This window comes from Halichondria panicea, chromosome 14 (assembly GCF_963675165.1).
Source record: "Halichondria panicea chromosome 14, odHalPani1.1, whole genome shotgun sequence".
Lineage (NCBI taxonomy): Eukaryota > Metazoa > Porifera > Demospongiae > Suberitida > Halichondriidae > Halichondria > Halichondria panicea.
The window spans coordinates 165,001-187,434 of record NC_087390.1 but is presented as its reverse complement, the minus strand read 5'-3'; the positions used below and the strand labels follow the sequence as shown (position 1 = coordinate 187,434).

Genomic DNA, 22,434 nt, shown 5'->3' with positions numbered 1-22,434 from the left:
AGCATAACATCGGGTGTTCTCATGACGTCTTTGACTAAGATAAAAAGCTGCGCACAAACCCACAAGAGCAATTATACAAGTTTGATGCTAAATCATTTTGAGAGCTCCTCTTTTGTATAACTATTACTACTCTGAGTATGGCTACACACAGTGGAAGCTCCTCTCCAGTGTCTGGGTCTCCACCAACAGGCTCTGCAATGTCTCCCACTTTGCTCAGCCTCGCATCTGGGCTAATGGGGCCTGTTGCAGAAACCATTCTTTTTGAGAGCTACTTGTCCAAGACTCCTCCACTCAAGAGCTTCATAATGGTGAGTAATGCATTCTGCAGCTGTTAAATGCAGACCACTTACATAACCTAGACTATCAGCTGTACAGATGTATCATCTTACGCTTGTTGCTTTAGTGACAATGTCATTTTCATTGCTGCAGAAATGGTCCAAGCGATGGTTCGTGCTCTCCACTTTGGACACTGTGAGTTTGTCTCTAGTGAATTTATGTAGCAAATTAACTAATGAGTGAGGTAGTGCAGTAGTGAACACCACTAAATCAATTACTTTCTTGGCATTGCATTTACGATCAAACGGTGCTCTAAGAATCATTACGCTATCCATCACCTTGACAACTAATGGTCGGATCTCAGCATAATGCTAGTTATGACTAGTGTCTATAGGTTACCAAGTAATTCATACCACTGTATGCAAAGAGATCACAGAAACGTTAAGTGTTACAAAGGTTATGTCTAAAGGGACAGTTGTGCATAATTACCCTCTGCATTATACAACTTGTTGAAAACCGAAAATGATTGTCCAAAGCTTGTAGGTGTAGAAGTCGGTGTGGGTGGTATATACAGTTAGTTTTTGTGTGTTTGCTTTCAATGCTCCAACTTTCACTAGCACAATGTGGGGTAAGTTAGACTATCAAATGGTGCAGTCTGTTTAGTAAAACCTCTCTTAGGTGGTTTAATTGTGGTAATATTTTGTCTGGAAAACTCATTCAATCACCCAAGAATTTTAGTCATTTTCGGAGGCCACAACAACTTTCAGTATCAGTCCTTGAACATAGATATTCTGCCATGTGATCACTAGGACTAGTTACTATTTTGCTGCAGCAGAGGATTTCAGGTTAGTTGACTGTTAGTCACGACCACACTGTGTTTCTTTCAATAGTGGTACTTTTAACTAACAGTCAACCAACTTGAAATTCTCTGTATACAGCACTGGATTTGCATATGTTAGTGGATTGCGTGAAGTGTGTAGGGGAGGATGGGAGGGGTCACTGACAACTCTGTCAAGCGCTTACAGATCCTTAGTTCCTCTTATTTGTGGTAGCCGTGGTAGTGAGTGGCAGTTACGTTTAAAGCCAACACCCAGATTTTGGCTTCACTGAATGTTTGGGTTAGGACAGTGCTACAGTATTGTGTCTGGGTTGTCTAGGTTGCAGCACGGGTACATGTGGTGCACCACCTGTTTACTACTGTCCACTTACCTATGTACACCAGGCACTTGACATCTCTACCACAGCTAGAGCTATTAACTGACTTCTTTCCTTTGCTATGACATTTTTACCACAGCTGCTATAGAAACAATGCTATTAACTTGCTTCTCATTTGCTATATACAGATGGAGTCAACCATTATTCAGCTCTCCTACTACAAAGATGAGACCAAGAGAGAGGCCAGAAAGATCGTGGACTTATCCAAATTCATGGGCATTCGTCCAAGTGCCAAGGTCGGCAACCACCAACATGTGTTTGCTATAGAGACTAAAGAGAGGAAGTTCATTCTCAAGGCACAAGATCAGCACACAAAGAACATCTGGCTGGCCAAACTCTGCGAGCTGTTTGGACAAGGTTAGTAAGTGGATGTTAATTGACTAATTACTGTGTGGTAGATAAGGACGCTATCACTAGGACCTGTGGCCAATTACCTTATCTAGACACATCTGAGGCTAAGGGAAGTTTGAAATTCAAACGTACTTCGAATTGATATGGCTGCTAGCAATAGTAAACATCCAAAAATTTCTATACAATTGCCTATTCCCCACTCTTTCCTCATTTCTTTCATCAAATTAATTACTGTATCTTTTCCTCCCCTTTGCAGAGCAAGTGTGTCATGTGACTATCCCACAGCAGCCATCCTGCATGTACTCTGAGGCAATACTCAAGCTCTCCTGCCCCTCCCACCTTACGGCCATCACACCCTCCACTGGTTCCACTATCCTCGAAGTACCCTTTGAAGAAGTACGCCGATTGGGCAGTGTGGAAGTGTACGGTACCGACATTGTGTGGTTGGAAACTTGCAAGCACTCGTTGGCCGATAATTTCATATTTTTCACGATCCCATCTGGTAGAGATGTGGCACAAGAGGTTGCCAAGGACCTGAAGACGGCCGTTGAGAGCTACACATCTGTTGTACTAATAATGGAGGTCTCTAACGATCAAGAACTATCATTTATATCAAGAGATCACTACGGGTGTCCGGTGTTTCCATTGGTTTCGAGGAATGCCATCCTCCAATCAGGATTGCGACAGCTTCCCCCATGCTGGCAGACGTTTATTATGCAAGAACGAATCAGGAGAGAGAGCGACTCGACAGCACAAGCTCGGAGTCCCTCCTCTGACACTGGTGCAACTGGAGGCATGTCCCTTGATGAATGGTCTGCTAAGAGAGGACGTAGAAAGGCCACTTCTTTGAAGGTTATGACTAGACGGCCGACACTCGATCATTTTGTCAGGCAAGGTAGTTTAGCTTCGTTTGATAGAGAACGTAGCTCACCAATGTCAGAACTAAGTGCCGGACATTTCTCTGACTCGCAGAATGAAGTATTCTCGTCCTCCCCCCTCCCCTCCACCCCTCCGCCACACCCATCTCCCGCCTCACGCAAAACTTCACTCTCACAGCAGAACTCGTCTTCAAGCTCCACAGCCTCACACCGCCCACCACACAAGCACATCCTCTCACATCAAAGCTCTTCGTCTAGCCTCACAACTTCCACATCCTCACCACCCACACACCGTCAACGAAAACTCTCATATCAGAGCTCTGTCTCGAGTCACAGTAGCAACAACAGTCTACCCCGCCAGACAGTAACAGGGTCCACACACAACAGTATGAGCTCGCTGGAGCTTGAAGAATCCGGAGAGCCGTTTAGTACCTATATCTCCGGAGCAGACACGAGTGCTCCTGTTGTACCACCAAGATCGGATGTATCTCTCCGTGAAACGTACGTGTACTCGTCGCCATTGACGGCAGCCCACTAACTAACTAACTAGCTAGCTGTGAGACTGAATTCTTGAACTATCACTTGTAGATGACCTCAAATGTGTGTTTTCTCAATCGTGTTTTGTGTTAACATGTGCAATATTTTTATGTACATAATTATCGTATTTGGTTTGGCTGTAAGTTTTGTTTTTTGTAACTTAAAGCCTCTGTGCTGGTTTTGATTTCCGTGTGTTGAATCTGTTGTTTGCTATTATTGTGGTAATTTTCAAAATTGAGCTAACAATGTGGCTGGGAAAAAGCCATACTATAGCGGGCTCTTAGGCTTCAAAGCATTTAAACGGTGCAATTGGACATGCAGCAACATTCTCCACTTTTAAAAATTTGTTCCTGAAATTCTAGAGCTTTTCAGTTATCAGACAGCTATATGTAGGACATTGTGGTTGTGAGTATTTGTGTGGAAGAGAATATTAGCTATAGTATACATGCAATGCTTAAATACAGTATTAATTTTTGGCTGCCCTATACTGTGGGCTGTATAAAACAGGTGTGCAGAGCCCTTAGTTATAATGGTGCATGTGTACAGCTGGTTGGCAAGGGTTACTTTATTTACTCCATATATACGATAATTATCTCATCAATTATCATTCAAACACAATTACTCTCCTAAACCACCGCAGAATCATGTACAACACTTATACGATGTCATACTGACGCTGCTATAACAAGAGGTTCGGGTTGTACGCATTCCAGCCCCTTTGATGCGGTGGGAGCTACAGCTGTTTGTCGTATTATCCTATTAGACGCTAAACATCTGATGTGAACAGCCAGCAGTTAGAAACCTGGTTAATTGGAATGCAGGTAATAGCGGCCCTAACTGGATCGAGTATTGTCTGAACAGCAGATGTGTAGAATTCTAGTAAAGCAGGCCAACAGAGCATGCATGCTTAGGAATCATTTCCCATTCTCTGTAGACATGCCCCCCACACACCCAAAGCCCAAGCACAGGCCATTAGCAACCAGTCTAAACCTTTAGTAGGCAATTTAACATCCTCAAAAGTCTGACTACATGTATAATAGCCATGCTATGCTTATAATATGTCATACCTACATGATGACATGCATGTACATGTACACCCTCACATGCATGTACATGTACACCCTCACATGCATGTACAGTACACCCTCACATGCATGTACATGTACACCCTCACATGCATGTACATGTACACCCTCACATGCATGTACATGTACACCCTCCCCCCCCCCTACACACATGCACATGCACTGTATTAAAAATAAACACATTTTGAATTAGCACATTCACAGACACAATAATTACATTGGAGAGAGTGGTAAAGAGATCGTAACCACACAACACTTAAACCAGACCAAACAATTCCTGAAATAATTCTTCTCTACCTGTGATAAATATTTAATGTTTCTTGTACATCTTGTTAAACAAGCTCTTCATACTTCCTAACCTGTGTGTGGAGACAGAGAGGCAAGAATATCAATCGATGCTCTGACAGTTGACATAAGATGTTTGTTTATGATAACCCGAGGTTTAACTGTTGCTAAAACACCTTTCAAAATAAGCTGATCATTCAATGATAAAATCTTTGTGTGTGATACGGTTCAGTGCACACCGCCCCCTTTTGAGCAGTAAGGATTTCAACATGAGGTAACAAGACTAACAGTTTATTCAGTTAATACAAGCACAACTAGAGCTACTCACACATGCAGACTGTAAGGCTTGCTAACACACAGTGGGAATTGCCCCATGAGCATACTGTAAGGCTTGCTAACACACAATGGGAATTGCCCCATGCATTTACCACAACAATCATATAGGCTTTGGGAAGAGGATATGCATCCATGAGAGATGCTTTCCCAGCTAGTGTAATTATACAGAGCACAGGCTTCACTGGTGGTCAAGGGCTAGTGTCAATATTGGGCAGCCTCAGTAGACAGTACTTGGCACTATAATTCTAATCAAGGCTTCATACTCGTTACCATGGATACAGAGTAGCTTAATCGCACACAAAGAGAAGGCCATTAACTCTTTATCAAGTTTGGCAAATCAACTTGTTAGATGTGGCAATGCCGATATTGTTATTATAGTATTTAAAGAGATTGAATTGTCAAACGGAAAGCCAATTGGTGACCACAAAAATCAATGGTGGAGTTGATTTGAATAAATATACATACGTGCAATGTACACATATACAAAGACGGAAAAAGAGGCTTAAAAAATGTTAAAGATTGATGAATAATTAGATCATGTTTTATAGTCCGTGTCACGTACTATATAACTATCCCGTACACGAGTACACAAAGAAGGCCAACGGTTGCTAGGGCCAGGAAGCCATACTTACTTGACAACGGGGGCGTGGTGTAGACCGAGTCAGAAATATTAGAATCAGAATCTCTGCAGAGAAACAAAAATTGGTAATTACATAATCTTGTGGGTAATTGGAATGTACATGTACGGGACTTAATTGATGAAATTAGACAATCAGCAAAACCAACAAGGAAGAAGCTCTTACATAAACACAACAACCCGTATAGTGGGTAATTTTTGAGGGTCTAAATGTTTGCAAATTGGCCATTTTTGTAAACTTTGCGTACAATAATTATTTTCAAGGATAGCAGTTTTTTTAGAGGACTTATACTGAACATGTATTTTCTATTTTTGGTGGTTGCTGAGTGTACTTACGTGTCTAGTTGCCGTGGTTTCCTGCGCTGACCAATCACAGTCACTCCTGCTCCGGCTAATAATGCGTCTCTGGATGAGCTGGCTGAGACTTCATTACCTTTACGAGGTACTGGTCGAACTGTGTGTGTGTGTGTGTGGGGGCGTGTGTGGGTGTGTGTGTGTGTGATCAACAAGAACACACTACATGCTACAGCTATAACGCAAACTATGCTTATGTACATAATATAAAGAGCAGAAACAAAACACAACACAATTCAATAATCTGATGATTGCATTCCGGAGGGTACAAGGATTCCGCCCACTCAACTAGACCACCCGCCCACACAGTGAATAGCTTGAGGCCACTAATTGAACGCCCACTCAACGTGTCAACTGACTGCGTTCCCAGGCCTATCAGCTGTGGGCTGCTCCAGTGCTTATCAATTGTGGCCACCTTACACACACAGTAACACATGGTGAGACCGACTACCATCTTATGTGTGCAATGGATGCTTCCAGTCACACACACCTGGCCGTTACCATAGTACAGAGGGTAGTTTTGAACATGCTTAGACTTACATAGAAGCCAGTGGGAACTGTTGTATGGCATTCTATAAAGCAGTACAATCTGTAACTAGGTGCATGCCTGCCTGCACTTACCGATGCTTGGCCCTTGCCTCCTGATCACTCTCCCAGACTGAGCTGTAGGGGGGTAGGATGAGGGGGGTTAGAGCATTGTAGGGGGTAGGATTAAGGGGGTTAGAGCAATGTAGGGGGTAGAGAGGGGGGTTAGAGCATTGTAGGGTGAGGGGGTTTAGAACAATGTAGGGTGGTAGGGTTAGGGGGGTTAGAGCATTGTGGGGGGTAGGATTAGGGGGGTTAGAGCATTTCCTTGGATAGCAGGGGATACAAAGTACACTGTCAATACTCAGAACGTTAATTACCCAAACTATACGTTGTATATGCAGTTCCAACACCTACTATGCATGTACGTGCAGTGATGTCAGATAATGGTGAGATCTATTGTGCAAGTGTTCTAGGGTTGGTCTCTTGGTTGGGTGGTCCATCCAATAGCTAGACTCAACTATCAGGCAATCAGCAATTAAAACTGGGCAGACTGTTCGAAATTCAAACCCTTGAACTAAACCACAAGATCAGCCCTATCACACAAGCACCAACTACCACAGGAAGACCAGAACCACAAGGATACCATATCACAGGAAAGGGTACATCACACCACCCACTCGGCCATTAAGACAACACATGCGTAGCCAGCCACACCTTCTTTCTCTTTTTCTTTGAGACGTTTCATAAAGTTTTGTTTTGTCTTCTCGTTCTCAGTTCTCAACCGTTCATACTCCTGGTTGGCAGCCATCTTTGTTTCCTGGAGTAGACTCTCGAGTTCTCCAATACGCCTACTCTTGCCGGCCAGGATAGTGTGTAGGCGGGGGATTTCCCTCTGGAGTTCAGAGTTCTCCGAGGCAGTCTATGAAAGGAAAGAAAATATCCAGAGAATAGTAAAGCTTCTTACAAGGAGATGCCCAAAGATATTTTTAATTGAACACACAAATTTGCCTTTGATTATAATCTTAGCTACCACTCATAAGGTCTTACCACATGCAGGCTAGGCAAATATTTGTGTTGAATTTTCTAAGTGGTGGATCTTTCAACAGCCATAACTTGAGTACAGTTGGTCCAATGTCAAAAAAATTATAATTTTCTGAAAGCTTAGAAAATTACCTTTCAAATGATGTGTTTCAATCCAAAATTTCATCGGGGCTCTAATTTGTCATTTTTCGGCCTCGGACCATGGGCTATAATAATCCATGGCACGGCTAAATTGGCAAATACTTTTATCTCTCAAATATGAACTTTGATGACACCATTTGAAAGGTCTTTTTCTAAGCTTTCAAAAAATCATAAAATTTTTGACTTTGGATCCACAGAATTCAAGTTATGGCAGCTGAAAGAGATTGATGAAACGGAGGGGGTGGGGGTGTAGTTGAACATCTTTCAACAGCCATAACTTGAGTACAGTTGATCCAATGTCAATAATTTCATGATTTTCTGAAAGCTCAGAAAATTACCTTTCAAATGTGTTTCAATCCAAAATTTCATCGGGGCCCTAATTTGTCATTTTTCGGCCTCGGACCATGGGCTATAATCCATGGTACGACTAAATTGGCAAATACTTTTATCTCTCAAATATGAACTTCGATGATACCATTTGAAAGGTCTTTTTCTAAGCTTTCAAAAAATCATAAAATTTTTGACTTTGGATCCACAGAATTCAAGTTATGGCAGCTGAAAGAGATTGATGAAACGGAGGGGGTGGGGGTGTAGTTGAACATCTTTCAACAGCCATAACTTGAGTACAGTTGATCCAATGTCAATAATTTCATGATTTTCCGAAAGCTCAGAAAATTACCTTTCAAATGATGTGTTTCAATCCAAAATTTCATCGGGGCCCTAATTTGTCATTTTTCGGCCTCGGACCATGGGCTATAATCCATGGTACGACTAAATTGGCAAATACTTTTATCTCTCAAATATGAACTTTGATGACACCATTTGAAAGGTCTCTTTCTAAGCTTTCAGAAAATCCTAAAAATCGTTCCTCAATCCCTCAGTCTCAATTCAAAACACGAATTTGCCTTATTTGCCTCACACATGTAGGTAGAGTAGCTGACTCAGCAGTCCTAACCTCACACATGTAGTACGATGTGTCTCAACCCAACACACACATTTGCTATAATAGCCTAGCATGTGGTAACCATGCCTACAGAGGTTGGTGGTTAGTACCAACCGACCAGTGTGGGCACATCCCTCACCTTCTTATGTGTCCTGGACAGCTCCTCGAGGTTTCTTTCTAGGAACTGTATTTCCCGTCGATCAGGAGTGAGCAGTTCGTCCCCCTCGCTGGTCTGCTTATTCAGCCGTGCGGTCATGTGACTAATGTACGATTGACGCAGTCCATTCAGTCGCTCCAGCTCACGAGACTGGAGGTAACAAACAACGACAGGAAGACATTAATGATATACAGCAACTGACACACCCACACAACACTAGCACAGAACAACATTTCAGATGTGGTTTCTGAAAGCTTTTGAAAAAATGTCCAGTGTGCCCAACTTTTTTTAACCTACTGTACGAGTTACAACACATTGAGGTCAGAGGAGATCCGACATCTGCATTATTTTTTACTGAATCATAGTGATTGACACAAGGTCCAAACACATGCTATGGAAGCTTTGAGGCCCATTAACCTGGCTGTATTATAGAGGGTGGCCTGCTAACACAGGTCCAAACACATGCTATGGATACTTTGAGGCCCATTAACCTGGCTCTTTATAGAGGGTGGCCTGCTAACACAGGTCCAAACACATGCTATGGAGAGACTTTGAGGCCCATTAACCTGGCTGTATTATAGAGGGTGGCCTGCTAACACAGGTCCAAACACATGCTATGGAGAGACTTTGGAGCCCATTAACCTGGTTGTATTATAGAGGGTGGCCTGCTAACACAGGTCCAAACACATGCTATGGAGAGACTTTGAGGCCCATTAACCTGGCTGTATTATAGAGGGTGGCCTGCTAACACAGGTCCAAACACATGCTATGGAGAGACTTTGAGGCCCATTAACCTGGCTGTATTATAGAGGGTGGCCTGCTAACACAGGTCCAAACACATGCTATGGAGAGACTTTGGAGCCCATTAACCTGGCTGTATTATAGAGGGTGGCCTGCTAACACAGGTCCAAACACATGCTATGGAGAGACTTTGGAGCCCATTAACCTGGCTGTATTATAGAGGGTGGCCTGCTAACACAGGTCCAAACACATGCTATGGAGAGACTTTGAGGCCCATTAACCTGGCTGTATTATAGAGGGTGGCCTGCTAACACAGGTCCAAACACATGCTATGGAGACTTTGAGGCCCATTAACCTGGCTGTATTATAGAGGGTGGCCTGCTAACACAGGTCCAAACACATGCTATGGACAGACTTTGAGGCCCATTAACCTGGCTGTATTATAGAGGGTGGCCTGCTAACACAGGTCCAAACACATGCTATGGAAAGACTTTGAGGCCCATTAACCTGGCTGTATTATAGAGCGTGGCCTGCTAACACAGGTCCAAACACATGCTATGGACAGACTTTGAGGCCCATTAACCTGGCTGTATTATAGAGGGTGGCCTGCTAACACAGGTACATGCTATGGAGACACAAGCCCCACCCCCTCACCACAAGCCCCTCCCACTCACCACAGTGTCCGTGAGACCACCTAGATCGTGTCTCAACCTCTCTTTGACTCTCATCTGCAGTCGTATCTTGGAGTACTTCTGCTCCTCTTCTCTCTGATAATTCTGAGACTGGAGAAGCTCTGAACGAAGTTCGTCCATCTCAAGCAACTGATCGTTATATTTCCTATAGGACATGATAACATTCAAGTAAACTATGACATAACTGTCAGGATTCTATATCGACTAAAATTAATGGTTGGGGGGAAATATTCATGAATTAAGAGAAGGGATTTTTTAGCTTCTCAGAGAGGTAATTGTAGTAGATGGTAGACCCTCTAAATTAAGAACTTGCAGACTACCCACCATTGAAAGAGCTTACTTCAGGTTTTCAGAAAGTCATGTCTAGAACCTTTATGCAGTGCGTTACTGGGAAACCTAGAACCTTTGTACAATACACACAACCCACTGAGTCATGGAGGTGATGAGCTCCTCAGTGGTGCTGATCTGAGACTTTAGTTGAGTGACCATCTCCACTTCAAATGATGGTTCTGTCTCGAGAGCCTCCTCATCTTCGTCACTGTGAGGGGTGATAGGAAGAATAGAGTAATATACCACAGAATCACGTGTACCTGCAATAAGTAAGAGTGTCAGACACACTGTACAATTTGGGCCTAAAGCAATCGCTGATCTAAGCACACCATATTGTAGCACTACCAAACAGCTACTAGAAATTGGACGTTCCCAACACAAGTTATGGTCACTCAAAGTTAGCTCGTGGTTGTACACAGACACACACACACACTCCCCACACACACACACACACACCCCACACACACACACACACACGCACACACACACACACGCACACGCACACACGCACACCACACACGCACACACACACACACCACACACCCACACACACACCCCAACACACACACGCACACACCCCAACACACACACGCACACACACACACACCACACACCCACACACACACCCCAACACACACACGCACACACCCCAACACACACACGCACACACACACACCTGCTCAACCCTGATGCTAGCAGCATATGTTCCTTTGTCTTCAAGGACAGCAGCTGCTCATTGAGAGTGACCAGCGCTCCCTCCAGCTCTTTCTTCTTGCCTTCACTCTCACGAAGGTGGACAGACAAGCTCTCGTTCTGTGCCTCGTACTGGAGGAGACAAAGAAAGAGTAGATAATAGGCTACAAAATGCATCCTTTAATCGTGAAAATGCATAATCCTATCTCATATTAAAGTTTGCTATCAAAACAGACCCATTTTGAGAAAAAACAACCCCTAGGGTTGGTGGGAACAAGCCAGTCAGTCAGTCAGCTGATGTAACTGTACTTCTTTACCTGGGATATTTTTAGTCTGCATACTCCTAGTTCCTTGATGACAGTAGTGGCCTTATCCCTGGCCTCCCTCTCGGCATTCTCCAGTACATTCCTCTGCTCTAAGAGGGTCCGTGCCTCACACCGGAGGTTGGACAAGTGGATACGAACCTGTATGTAATAACGTAATAGCGGGGTAATTTTTGAGGGCCAATATTTAGTGGATTTCACCAAGCCGCGAAAATGCATGTCCAATATACAAATCCGTTACGATAAGTTCATTCTTACTCTTGCAAAGTCATCATCTGTGATGATGTCCGAGGAGCTCTCTAGAGGAAGGTCGCCATGGTTACCCAGGACAGTGCCAATCTCACGAAGGTCAGAGAACAGACTCGACAATCTCTCCTTGTTCTTACGTGACTCTGTTGTACTCACGTCCTTGAGCGAGTTGAGCTCTTGCGTCTTCTGCTCCATTGAATCCTGTGTGTGTGGGCGTGTGTGTGTGATGGTATGGGTGTGTGTGGGCGTGTGTGTGTGATGGTGTGGGTGTGTGTGTGCTGTGTGGCATTCTACGCACTCAATCAAAACATGATAGTGAATCAGAGCTACAACACATCAGCGATTTTAGAAAGAGGTCATTCAAATGGTATGTTAAAATCCCAATTTTGGTATGTGTATAATTTAAATATGTTTACGCCAAACCAACGATTAATACAATATTTTATCTTTGAATGATTGTGATAAAGAACAGAAAAAAAAAAGGACAAGTATTTTCTTCTCAGCGAGTTTACATAATTATATAGATAAGCTAACTGCACTAATCTTGTTCGATTATAAGTAACAGTGTATAGGAGCCAACGTGTACACGCACACGTATGAACATGTAACGATGAATGCTAGATTTCACTCCAGCCATGGCTTGTAGTTGGCTACTTGTAGGTTTGACTCTCAACACCACGTCGTCTTTGAGGTATTCAGTGTTCTCGTGGGCATTGTAGTCGAGCTCAGGGTCAAAGATCGTGTTGGTGCTCTGTTCAGTTGGTGATCTTTCAGTAATACGTAAATATGCAAAGGTGGTGTGCAAGGTTAGACTGTAGAGAATAATATGTTACACGACGAGAAAATTAAATTAAAATTAAAAAAAATCTTAAGGCTGTGTAGAAGAAGCTTGAGAATGCCACAGAGCTGACTACACCATCTGAAGACCTCCGATGCATCATCTGTCTCTGTGCGCATTTTAGTTAATTTTCCTAGGACAGTCCGTAAGAGACAAAAGATAATATGCAAAGGTAGGATATGAGGTTAAGACCTCTAAGGAATGAATATGTTACGCCACCGAAGAAATAAGAAAATTAAAAAATTATAATTAGACTATGCGAAGAGGTGGGGTGTTCGGCAGAGACTCAACATTCTCCGCCATGAAAAGAATGAAAAACTCCAACTCAGTACAGTTGATCCAATGTCAAACATTTTATGATTTTGTTTTTTTATGTCCGACTATCTCACAATAGCAGATCTAACGATGCAGAAAAAATTATGCGTGGCGAGGTTGGCACCCACCTTCTTGTGTGTAAATTCGAAGAAGAAATAAGTATGCAAAGGTTCGACAAAGACTCTAAGAGTTAAAATGCTCCATAGATAAGATGCTCAAAAACTCCATTGAAATAGAAAACAGAGATGCTGTCCGACAACCGCTTCTATAATTAATCTGTTACCCTAATGAAGAGAGACAACGATGAAGAGGTGGGGTGTTCGGCAGAGACTCAACATTCTCCGCCATGAAAAGAACGAGAAACTCCAACTTAAGATAGCAGTAGGAAAGATGCTTTAAAACTCAAATAAAAAGATAATATGCAAAGGTAGGATGTGAGGTTAGACCTCGGAGAATACACGACCAAAGAAATGAGAAAATTAATGTTGCTATGGCAGCAATGAAGGCTCATATCTTAAGATGGCTGTGGAAAGATGCTTGAGAATGCCACAGAGCTTGAAAAGCATAAGTACACTCCAAGGGCAGTTTGCCATAAAAGACAAAGGATAATTATGCAAAGGTAGGGTGTGAGGTTAGACCTCTAAGGAATGAATATGTTACGTCACGAAAGAAATGAGAAAATTATTAAAAATTAAAACTAAACTGTGTCAGAATGTGTTGGTTCCGTGCCCCATGCTTGACAAATTATAACCATAATTATTCTACGGAGAAGATGTCCGACTATCTCACAATAGCAGATCTAACGATGCAGAAAAAAATTATGCGTGGCGAGGTTGGCACCCACCTTCTTGTGTGTAAATTCGAAGAAGAAATAGCATGCAAAGGTTCGACAAAGACTCTAAGAGTTAAAATGCTCCATAGATAAGATGCTCAAAAACTCCATTGAAATAGAACAACAGAGATGCTGTCCGACAACCATGCGTCATAAAAGAAACCAAAGAACATTCTCCAACTTTATACATCCCTTAATGGATATAAAATGTACCTAAAAAAACGAGAAAATTAAAATTAAAGATGGCTGTGGAAAAGATGCCACAGAGCTTGAAAAGCATGAGTACACTCCTAGGGCAGTTTGCCATAAAAGACGAAAAGATAATAATTATGCAAAGGTAGGGTGTGAGGTTAGACCTCTAAGGAATGAATATGTTACGCCACCGAAGAAATGAGAAAATAAAAAAATTATAATTAGACTATGCGAAGAGGTGGGGTGTTCGGCAGAGACTCAACATTCTCCGCCATGAAAAGAATGAAAAACTCCAACTCAGTACAGTTGATCCAATGTCAAACATTTTATGATTTTGTTTTTTTATGTCCGATTATCTCACAATAGCAGATCTAACGATGCAGAAAAAATTATGCGTGGCGAGGTTGGCACCCACCTTCTTGTGTGTAAATTCAAAGAAGAAATAAGTATGCAAAGGTTTGACAAAGACTCTAAGAGTTAAAATGCTCCATAGATAAGATGCTCAAAAACTCCATTGAAATAGAAAAACAGAGATGCTGTCCGACAACCGTGCGTCATATATAACTCCATATACATCCCTTAATGGATATAAAATGTGCCTGAAAATTAAAAAATTAAAATTAAAGATGGCTGTGGAAAAGATGCTTGAGAATGCCACAGAGCTTGAGCATGAGTACACTCCTAGGGCAGTTCGCCATAAAAGACAAAAATAAAATATTCAAAGGTAGGGTGTGAGGTTAAGACCTCTAAGAATGAATATGTTACACCACCAAAGAAATGAAGATTCGGTAAAGACTCTAAGAGCCAACATTCTTCGCCACAAATATAACGAGAAACTCCACCACAAGATAGAAGTAGAAAATAATTATGCTTGAAAACATGCAAAGGTGGGTGTGAGGTTAGACCTCTAAGAATGAATGTTACGTCACGAAAACAACGAGAAACTTCACCTTCAGATTGTAGTGGAAAATATGCTTGCAAAATCATAGATGCTGTCCAGGACCGTCCACACCAGCACGGCAAGTGTGGCTGGCAAGTTATTTTGCCGAACCTGTGTCCAACAATTGCATAAGACCTTGCCAATATTATTATTAGAGAGTTGCTGTCCTCACTGCAGGAGGAAACTGATGGTCTTTGAAGATGGGAAAAGTAAGCTATAATTATAACTTCTTATGCGTGTAGCTAACAGCCTTGGTTAGCTCAATGTCTTAATTATAACTTCTTATGCGTGTAGCTAACAGCCTTGGTTAGCTCAATGTCTTCATTATAACTTCTTATGCGTGTAGCTAACAGCCTTGGTTAGCTCAATGTCTTTATTATAACTTCTTATGCGTGTAGCTAACAGCCTTGGTTAGCTCAATGTCTTTATTATAACTTCTTATGCGTGTAGCTAACAGCCTTGGTTAGCTCAGTGTCTTAATTTTAATTGTTTTATGCTCTTATATTATAGGTGTCCAGGAAATCAGATCCCTGCGTGTGAGGTGCAGCAACAAGTGCTGCTCGTGGACGGGGGAGCTCCGAACATTCAGCCACCACCAAGAGTCATGTGACTATGCTCACCGTTCATGCCCCCAATGTGACAAGGGAGTCATCTGAAAAAAACTGAACCACCACCTCACCAACGATTGCCCAAGATCGAAATACAACTGTCCATGGTCTGCTGGGAGCTCAACTGCCACCTTGTGATGGTTTTTGTCCTCCAGTTGGTTGAGAAGCTCAATTAGGACTGTTCCAGTAAATGGCCAGGTCAGGTGGTCATCGTTCTCTCCCTTCATCAGGGTAACAGATATAGAAGACGTATATCCATAGAAGGATGTATAAAATTTTGAGTATGTCTTTTATGACGCACACAGAGACAGATGATACATCGAAGGTCCTTCAGTCTCGGCCATCTAAGATCGTAGTCTCCTTGCGATTAGCGTTCTTGTTGGTCCATTTCTAGCTTACTGTAGCAAAACTAACAAAGAAATGTTGAGGGCATGACTTAAATACCCAGGGAATCAGAAGCAGGAATGTTGTTCGACAGGAAGCTGTTGTGCAACACAAGCACATGTGTCCCTAGAAGGTTTGCTATCACATGCCACATGCTATTATTCATGACAACCAAGTTTCTATATTAAAATCTACATGTAGGTGTTTTTTTGGAGAACTTGCTACTTGCTATAATTATAAAAAAGAGCGTTTATAACTGTACTGGTACACTATCACAACTCAAGTTATGATAACTCAAATAAATTTCTGATACGATTTGGTAGAGCTTTTCTCAGAGATACAACTACCTCTATCTCTGGTTTATCAGTGATTTAAACACACCATTAGATAGACATTACAAAGGGCTACAAAATACATTTATAATTGCGCTGGTACTCTATCGAAACTCAATCCAATAAAATTATATGAAACTTTGAAGTACGTATTTTGACAAAGTTATGACAAGGTCAGCCTTATTATAGTCTACTGGTTTAAACACATCATTACATGGACATTTCTCCAAGGACGAAAGGCATGCACCAGCTTGTGTGCAAAACATTGATGACCTCCTTAGCCTAACCTCCATACTACATTACCACATGACCCCATTTGTACCATTAGACCTATCAGCCTATTACTATGAAGAAACACCTGATACTATGAGTACATGACCTCCAGACTACATTACCAGACACATGATGATGCCATTGATAAATGTTTGCCCTCAGGGGCAAATATTACCAGCCTATAAGCCAATAATAGAGCAATGGTTGGGAAATGGCTTTTTCTCAGAGTCTCTGGGTTATCGGTGATTTAAACACACCATTAGATAGACATTACAAAGGGCTACATAATGCATTTATAATTGCGCTGGTACTCTATCGAAACTCAAGTTATGACGACTCAAAGAACAAGAAATTGTGGAGGATGGTGGCTGATAGACCTTTGACCTTTGATTTTAACGCACCATCTGAAAGGCCTCTCTCTAAGCTTTTATAAAATTAACGTTATTGGACCATCGGAACTAAAGTTATGGAGATGCTTTATATACGCATGCATGCATTGGGCTCACCTGTAGACTGCCCATTTCCTCAAGGAGCAGTTGTTTCTCTGTTGCTATGGATTCAATCTCTCTGTCCTTGGTATCATAGGAGACTGCTAACTGCTCCAAAGCATGCATGACCTCGTGAACCTCGTCCTGACTATTAACCAGCTCTTGCTCAAAGATTGTTATCTGTTGACGGAGGGACGTGGTGTCCCTCTCTGAGGTGTGCAGAGATTCCTCCATCTCTGCCATTTGAATGGTTAGCTTCTCAATCATCTCCCCCTGGCTATGGATCTCCTCATCCTGACAGAGATAGGACAAGGTCAATTATAATATCAGTAGTAGTCACTATTGCATATGTTCAGTTGATATACCGGTTAGGGGTAATTTTCATTGGTGCAAATTTTCGTATGAAACCGCCTAATTAAATATCGTACAGCTTAGGATAGTGATAATTTATTGCGGTAGAATAATTTTGTAGTTTTAATTTTTGTATGATGATCTACAATACGAAATACACGAAAATGTTCACCTTTTCATCAATTTGTTGACACATTCGAGCTTTCTCCTCCTCATACAAGCGTGACATCTCCGGAGTGGGTGTGGCTCTGAACTGCCCCGCCCCCATGTGGGAGGGGTCAGTGTGATGTGTGGAGGAGTGTAGGGGGGAGGGGTTATCGTCTGTAGTGTGTGTTTTCCGTGAGGACTGCTCTGCTTCCGGCACACTCTCTCCGACCCTCCATCGTGACAACTCACCCTCATACCTTTAAGAGATCAACGTATATAAATTTTGTCAAAATGGATGGAGTAATCACAAAACTTGTATCTAAGCTCATCATTGGAAAGGGAATTCTGAGAGCTATTGAATGCATGAAATTGGACAACCTGCTGAACACAAATTACAGGCTCTCAAAGATATGTACTGAATTGTATTAATCACAAAGCCATGCACACACACCAACTAAATCACTTATACATGTCGCTATAGTGTTCTTATTAATCAATATCTTTCAGCTGCCATAACTTGAATTCTGTGGATCCAAAGTCAAAAATTTTAGGATTTTCTGAAAGCTTAGAAAAATACCTTTCAAATGATGTCATCAAAGTTCATATTTGAGAGATAAAAGTATTTGCCAATTTAGACGTACCATGGATTATAGCCCATGGTCCGAGGCCGAAAAATGACAAATTAGGACCCGGACGAAATTTTGGATTGAAACACATCATTTGAAAGGTAATTTTCTAAGCTTTCAGAAAATCATAAAGATTTTGACATTGGATCAGCTGTACTCAAGTTATGGCTGTTGAAAGATGTTCAACTACGTTTAATTACTCACTTTTCTACAAGAGTTTTTAGTTTTTGATTTGCCTCTTTCTGCTTTTCGTATCGCCTCCGCCACTCTTCAGCAGTTAGTTCCACGTTCATGGCCACGTGATTCTTGATGGTCTTGGCCCTGTCCCCAAACTGGAGTGTAGACTTGGTCTCTGCCGTATTGTAAGAACTTGGTGAGGCACAGATGATGAGGGTGGTCCGGGCGTTGCCCCCCAAGCTCTCCTGGAGGACACGGGTCAACTTGCTGTCTCGGTACGGAATGTATGGTTTCTGTAGGGAAGTGAAATAAGCAACTTTAATACCGCTAGTCACGTACATGTCATCGTACATGTATACGTAGATCTAGAATGTAGACATACACATAGATCAACCAAACCAATGCACTGGATAAACTTTTAATACATGTACAGTCATATAAAAAACCGGGAAGTCATTTTACTGTAGGAAAAGAAGACAATAAGAAGTTATTAAATTTGTATCTGGACGAGGTACTTCAAAGGTTCAAAGGTTAAACGATTTAAATATATAATAATACACAGACCGTTATCTCACATTTCCCTCAGCCAGAGCTGATATGACGTTGCTCAGAGAGAGTAGAGACTTGTTGATGGTCTTAGCCTCATCCAGGGTGAGTCCCATAGCATTGGTCTTGTCAACCTTCTCAGAGCCAGCCAGATCCACCAAGTAGAGCTTACCTGGGAGAGAGAGGGACAAAGATACCTTATAGAAGACAAGGAAGATACAACACCAACTACTGGGCAATTTGGAGGGTGTTTTAATTTGGCGATTTGGCAAATTTTACCAAAGATCACCAGATTTAAAACCGCCAAATTAAAGTTTTCTGGTGGACGCAACGTCATTGCTATAGTAGCCACGCCTGAGACACCAGATTAAACAACCACCAATTCAGTTCAAACGGTTTATTCGTCAGTTATACGGTAGATACCAACTATACTGCAATCGAATCCACCAAATATTATCAACAGACTTTAAACTCACCAGTGAGTGTTTTGTGTGTCTCCTTGTTCTCTTGTTTGATACTGATGAGGAACACAGCGTGACTACGTGAGCTGTGGGCGTTCATGCCTGTGTGTGTGGGCGGTGTGTGTGTGGGCGTTCATGTGTGTGAGGTGTGGAGTCCACCCACTCACTGGTCACAGCCACGTGTCTGTTGGCCTTCCCCTCGTCCAGTACTGCTATTATCTCCTCAGGACTTGTCACAAAACGCTCGGTAATACCCTGCATACAATATCATCAGAATTAAGTCAACTTTCGAAAATTTTTATTATAATTATTATAAAAATCACCTTCACATAGGGCACATACACACACACACACACACACACACACACACACACACACACACACACACACACACACACACACACACACACACACACACACACACACACACACACACACACACACACACACACACACACACACACACACACACACACACACACACACACACACACACACACACACACACACACACACACACACACACACACACACACACACACACACACACACACACACACACACACACACACACACACACACACACCTTCACATAGGGTACTTTGCGTTTAGTTTCTCCAATGGATAGGTTGGATTTGGTAACTGTATAGGGGGTGTGGTTAGTGTGTGGGGGGCGTGTCAGAGTGGGTGTGGCTTACTGTCGAGGAGGTCTGTTATTTTCTCCATATAGATCTCAAAATAGGAGACCTTGATGTGTATCTCGAGGTTAGCGTCCATACTATAAATATGGTTGAACATGTCCTCGATAATTCGTGGGATGATGCCTCTCATTTCAGTGTTCATCAGCTCACCCTGCAAAGGAGAAGATATATAACACCCGGGTATATTTCGAGGGTATAAACTTTTGCGGAAGGTTTTCGGTTTTCGCAGATTACATTTTTACGGAATAGCAGCCTTTTTGTAGCATGCATGTGATATTACATTCGAGGGTATAAAAAATGTTTGCGGTACAGTCTATTGAAAACCGCGAACATTAATTCTCTACCCTCGAAATATATCCGCTATACGATAGCACACTAGATATAGGAAAACAGGAAAACAATGGGAAATATCTGTAAATACTTAAGTTTCCCAAAAGTGAATCAATGGAGTATGAAAGTAGATTGATTATTATTAAGTACATGCAATTGACTATTTATGATCTGTTGTTGCGTCCACATATGCCAGTGGGAGTCTCAATAGATACACAGCTTCTGAAAGGGTGGCTATGGAATATTGACACAACACACACAGACCTCCATTGTATGTGTCTTTCCACTGGAGGTCTGACCGTACGCAAAAATGGTCGCATTGTAGCCACTTAGAACATCTGTAAAGAGAGTGTGTGTGTGGTGGGGAGACTAGTAGCTGTGTGTGTGTGTGTGGTGGGGAGACTAGTAGCTGTGCGTGTGTGTGGGGAGGAGACTAGTAGCTGTGTGTGTGTGTGTGTGTGGGGAGGAGACTAGTAACTGTACGTGTGTGTGTGTGGGTGTGGAGGGGAGACTAGTAGCTGTGTGTGTGTGTGTGTGTGTGTGTGGTGGGGAGACTAGTAACTGTGTGTGTGTGTGTGTGGTGGGGAGGGGAGACTAGTAGCTGTGTGTGTGTGTGTGGGTGTGGAGGAGACTAGTAGCTGTGTGTGTGTGTGTGGTGGGGAGACTAGTAGCTGTGTGTGTGTGTGTGTGTGTGGGTGTGGAGGGGAGACTAGCTGCCATTAGGTGACCTGCCAACCTTAATATTGAATACCAGGGAGGGACACAAAATACACAAGTTCTAAACAAGCTGATTGATTTAATCCCAATATGGAAACTAGGAATTTGTTAACATAATACCACTCAGTTCATTGTTCCTCTTGGCACACATACCAGGACAATGCTGTAACCTGTGCACTATCAACCACAGTGGTATAATATATATATACAGGAAGCTATAGCAATGTATGGCTGAGACCACTCACCATTCACCAGTGGTTTGGCAGCCACAGCGTAGACCTCGGGTTGAGAGCTAGTATCATTCAGTACATGGTCATATGTGTACGAGTGATTCCTCTGATGTGTCTATGTGTGGGGGGGGGCAGTGTGTGTGCGTGTGTGTGCGTGTGTTTGGGGGGGTGCTCTAGTATCATAGTGGGCATAACAGAATACGGCTAAATATATAGAAACAATAGTTACACCAGCTAGAGTTACCTACGCTATGCGCTATTAACTAACACATTCCATCATGTGTCTAATAACATTCATACCAGCCAGCTATGACAATAATAGAGTCACTGAATATCACTGCACACGCTGGTGTGTCCATCAGTGCAATCCATACAAGTGCTTACAGTGAGCTCGACAGTGGAGGCTGAGGGGAACTTGACCACAAAGTCACTATTAGCCTTCTCCTTGGTATTCAGTGGCCTCACACGACACACAACCCTGATTCTGCACGAGTCGTCCATTGTAACTAGCAGCTTCTCCACGGGACCTCCTTACACAGTCTCCTACTAGTAGTACTGCTCTAGCTACGTACCTTGGTTGCCGTTAGCTAGCTAGCTCAAAATGGCCATGCTTGCTAGTGTGTCCATTGGGGAGTTACACACCCACTCTTCTGGAACGGAAAATACTGGCCATCAATAATTCGCTTTCTAAACTATCGACCCTATACCAGAGTGTAATCTGACATTCAATATTATTTTTGCTTTATATACTAACGACCCATGCCTATTTTATTTCTTGGCTTGATATTTCTTTTCCTTCACTATAAAACCACCAAAATGAATACATATTACAATAAAAATGATTCTTTAATTGCATCTAATCTAGTAATTATTTCTCTCAGTTCATCGCTAGGTTCAAAGTTCATCACATCCCCTATCCGCAAGCACGTCTCAGTGTCTTGTTGAGACACGGGTAACTGCTTCTGATCTTTGACCTCCAATTCTTCCAATAGCTGCATCAATTCTGCACAAGCGTCTGAGTCAGGTTGACACAGAAGCAGCATTGCCCTGTAAAACAATACCGGCAAATAATCTAATTTTAATATACATGTATAATTAATATATAGATACAGTTGGTGCCTCACTGAATAGTTCCCTTGACTCTTCCCCAGTGC

The 22,434-nt window shown here is 42.4% G+C and overlaps 3 protein-coding genes across 4 annotated transcripts in view; 1 reads left to right on the top strand and 2 right to left on the bottom strand.

Annotated features, from left to right (window-relative positions):
• The first annotated feature begins 51 nt into the window (after positions 1-51).
• LOC135348233 (uncharacterized) lies at positions 52-3,491 on the top strand. Its single transcript, XM_064546436.1, has 4 exons — positions 52-308; positions 430-471; positions 1,620-1,848; positions 2,099-3,491. The coding sequence occupies exons 1-4, from the start codon at positions 138-140 to the stop codon at positions 3,256-3,258; spliced, it is 1,602 nt and encodes a 533-aa protein (XP_064402506.1). The 5' UTR covers positions 52-137; the 3' UTR covers positions 3,259-3,491.
• Positions 3,492-4,520: 1,029 nt separating this feature from the next.
• LOC135347705 (kinesin heavy chain-like) lies at positions 4,521-21,948 on the bottom strand. Of its 2 annotated transcripts, XM_064545734.1 has the most exons (22): positions 21,665-21,948; positions 21,296-21,395; positions 20,598-20,671; positions 20,001-20,154; positions 19,889-19,944; positions 19,470-19,557; positions 19,318-19,404; positions 18,871-19,013; positions 18,323-18,588; positions 17,518-17,749; positions 17,013-17,288; positions 11,802-11,993; positions 11,538-11,684; positions 11,204-11,352; positions 10,625-10,735; positions 10,180-10,342; positions 8,747-8,914; positions 7,197-7,401; positions 6,576-6,617; positions 5,937-6,054; positions 5,596-5,648; positions 4,521-4,701 (listed from the first exon to the last, which is right to left on the bottom strand). In XM_064545734.1, the coding sequence occupies exons 1-22, from the start codon at positions 21,779-21,781 to the stop codon at positions 4,697-4,699; spliced, it is 2,946 nt and encodes a 981-aa protein (XP_064401804.1). In that variant the 5' UTR covers positions 21,782-21,948; the 3' UTR covers positions 4,521-4,696. The 2 variants fall into 2 exon arrangements, with proteins under 2 accessions (XP_064401804.1, XP_064401803.1); XM_064545733.1 differs by lacking the exon at positions 4,521-4,701 and having other exon boundaries at positions 5,330-5,648.
• A 98-nt stretch (positions 21,949-22,046) lies between these two features.
• Positions 22,047-22,434, bottom strand: part of LOC135347731 (protein YAE1 homolog) — a 690-nt gene continuing 302 nt past the window's right edge. Inside the window, exons 2-3 of the mRNA XM_064545764.1 lie at positions 22,405-22,434; positions 22,047-22,327 (exon numbers count right to left, since the gene is read on the bottom strand). The exon at positions 22,405-22,434 is cut by the window's right edge and continues 92 nt beyond it. Of these exons, the coding sequence (XP_064401834.1) occupies positions 22,108-22,327; positions 22,405-22,434 (250 nt within the window). The 3' untranslated portion in view covers positions 22,047-22,107. The remainder of the gene's footprint in view (positions 22,328-22,404) is intronic.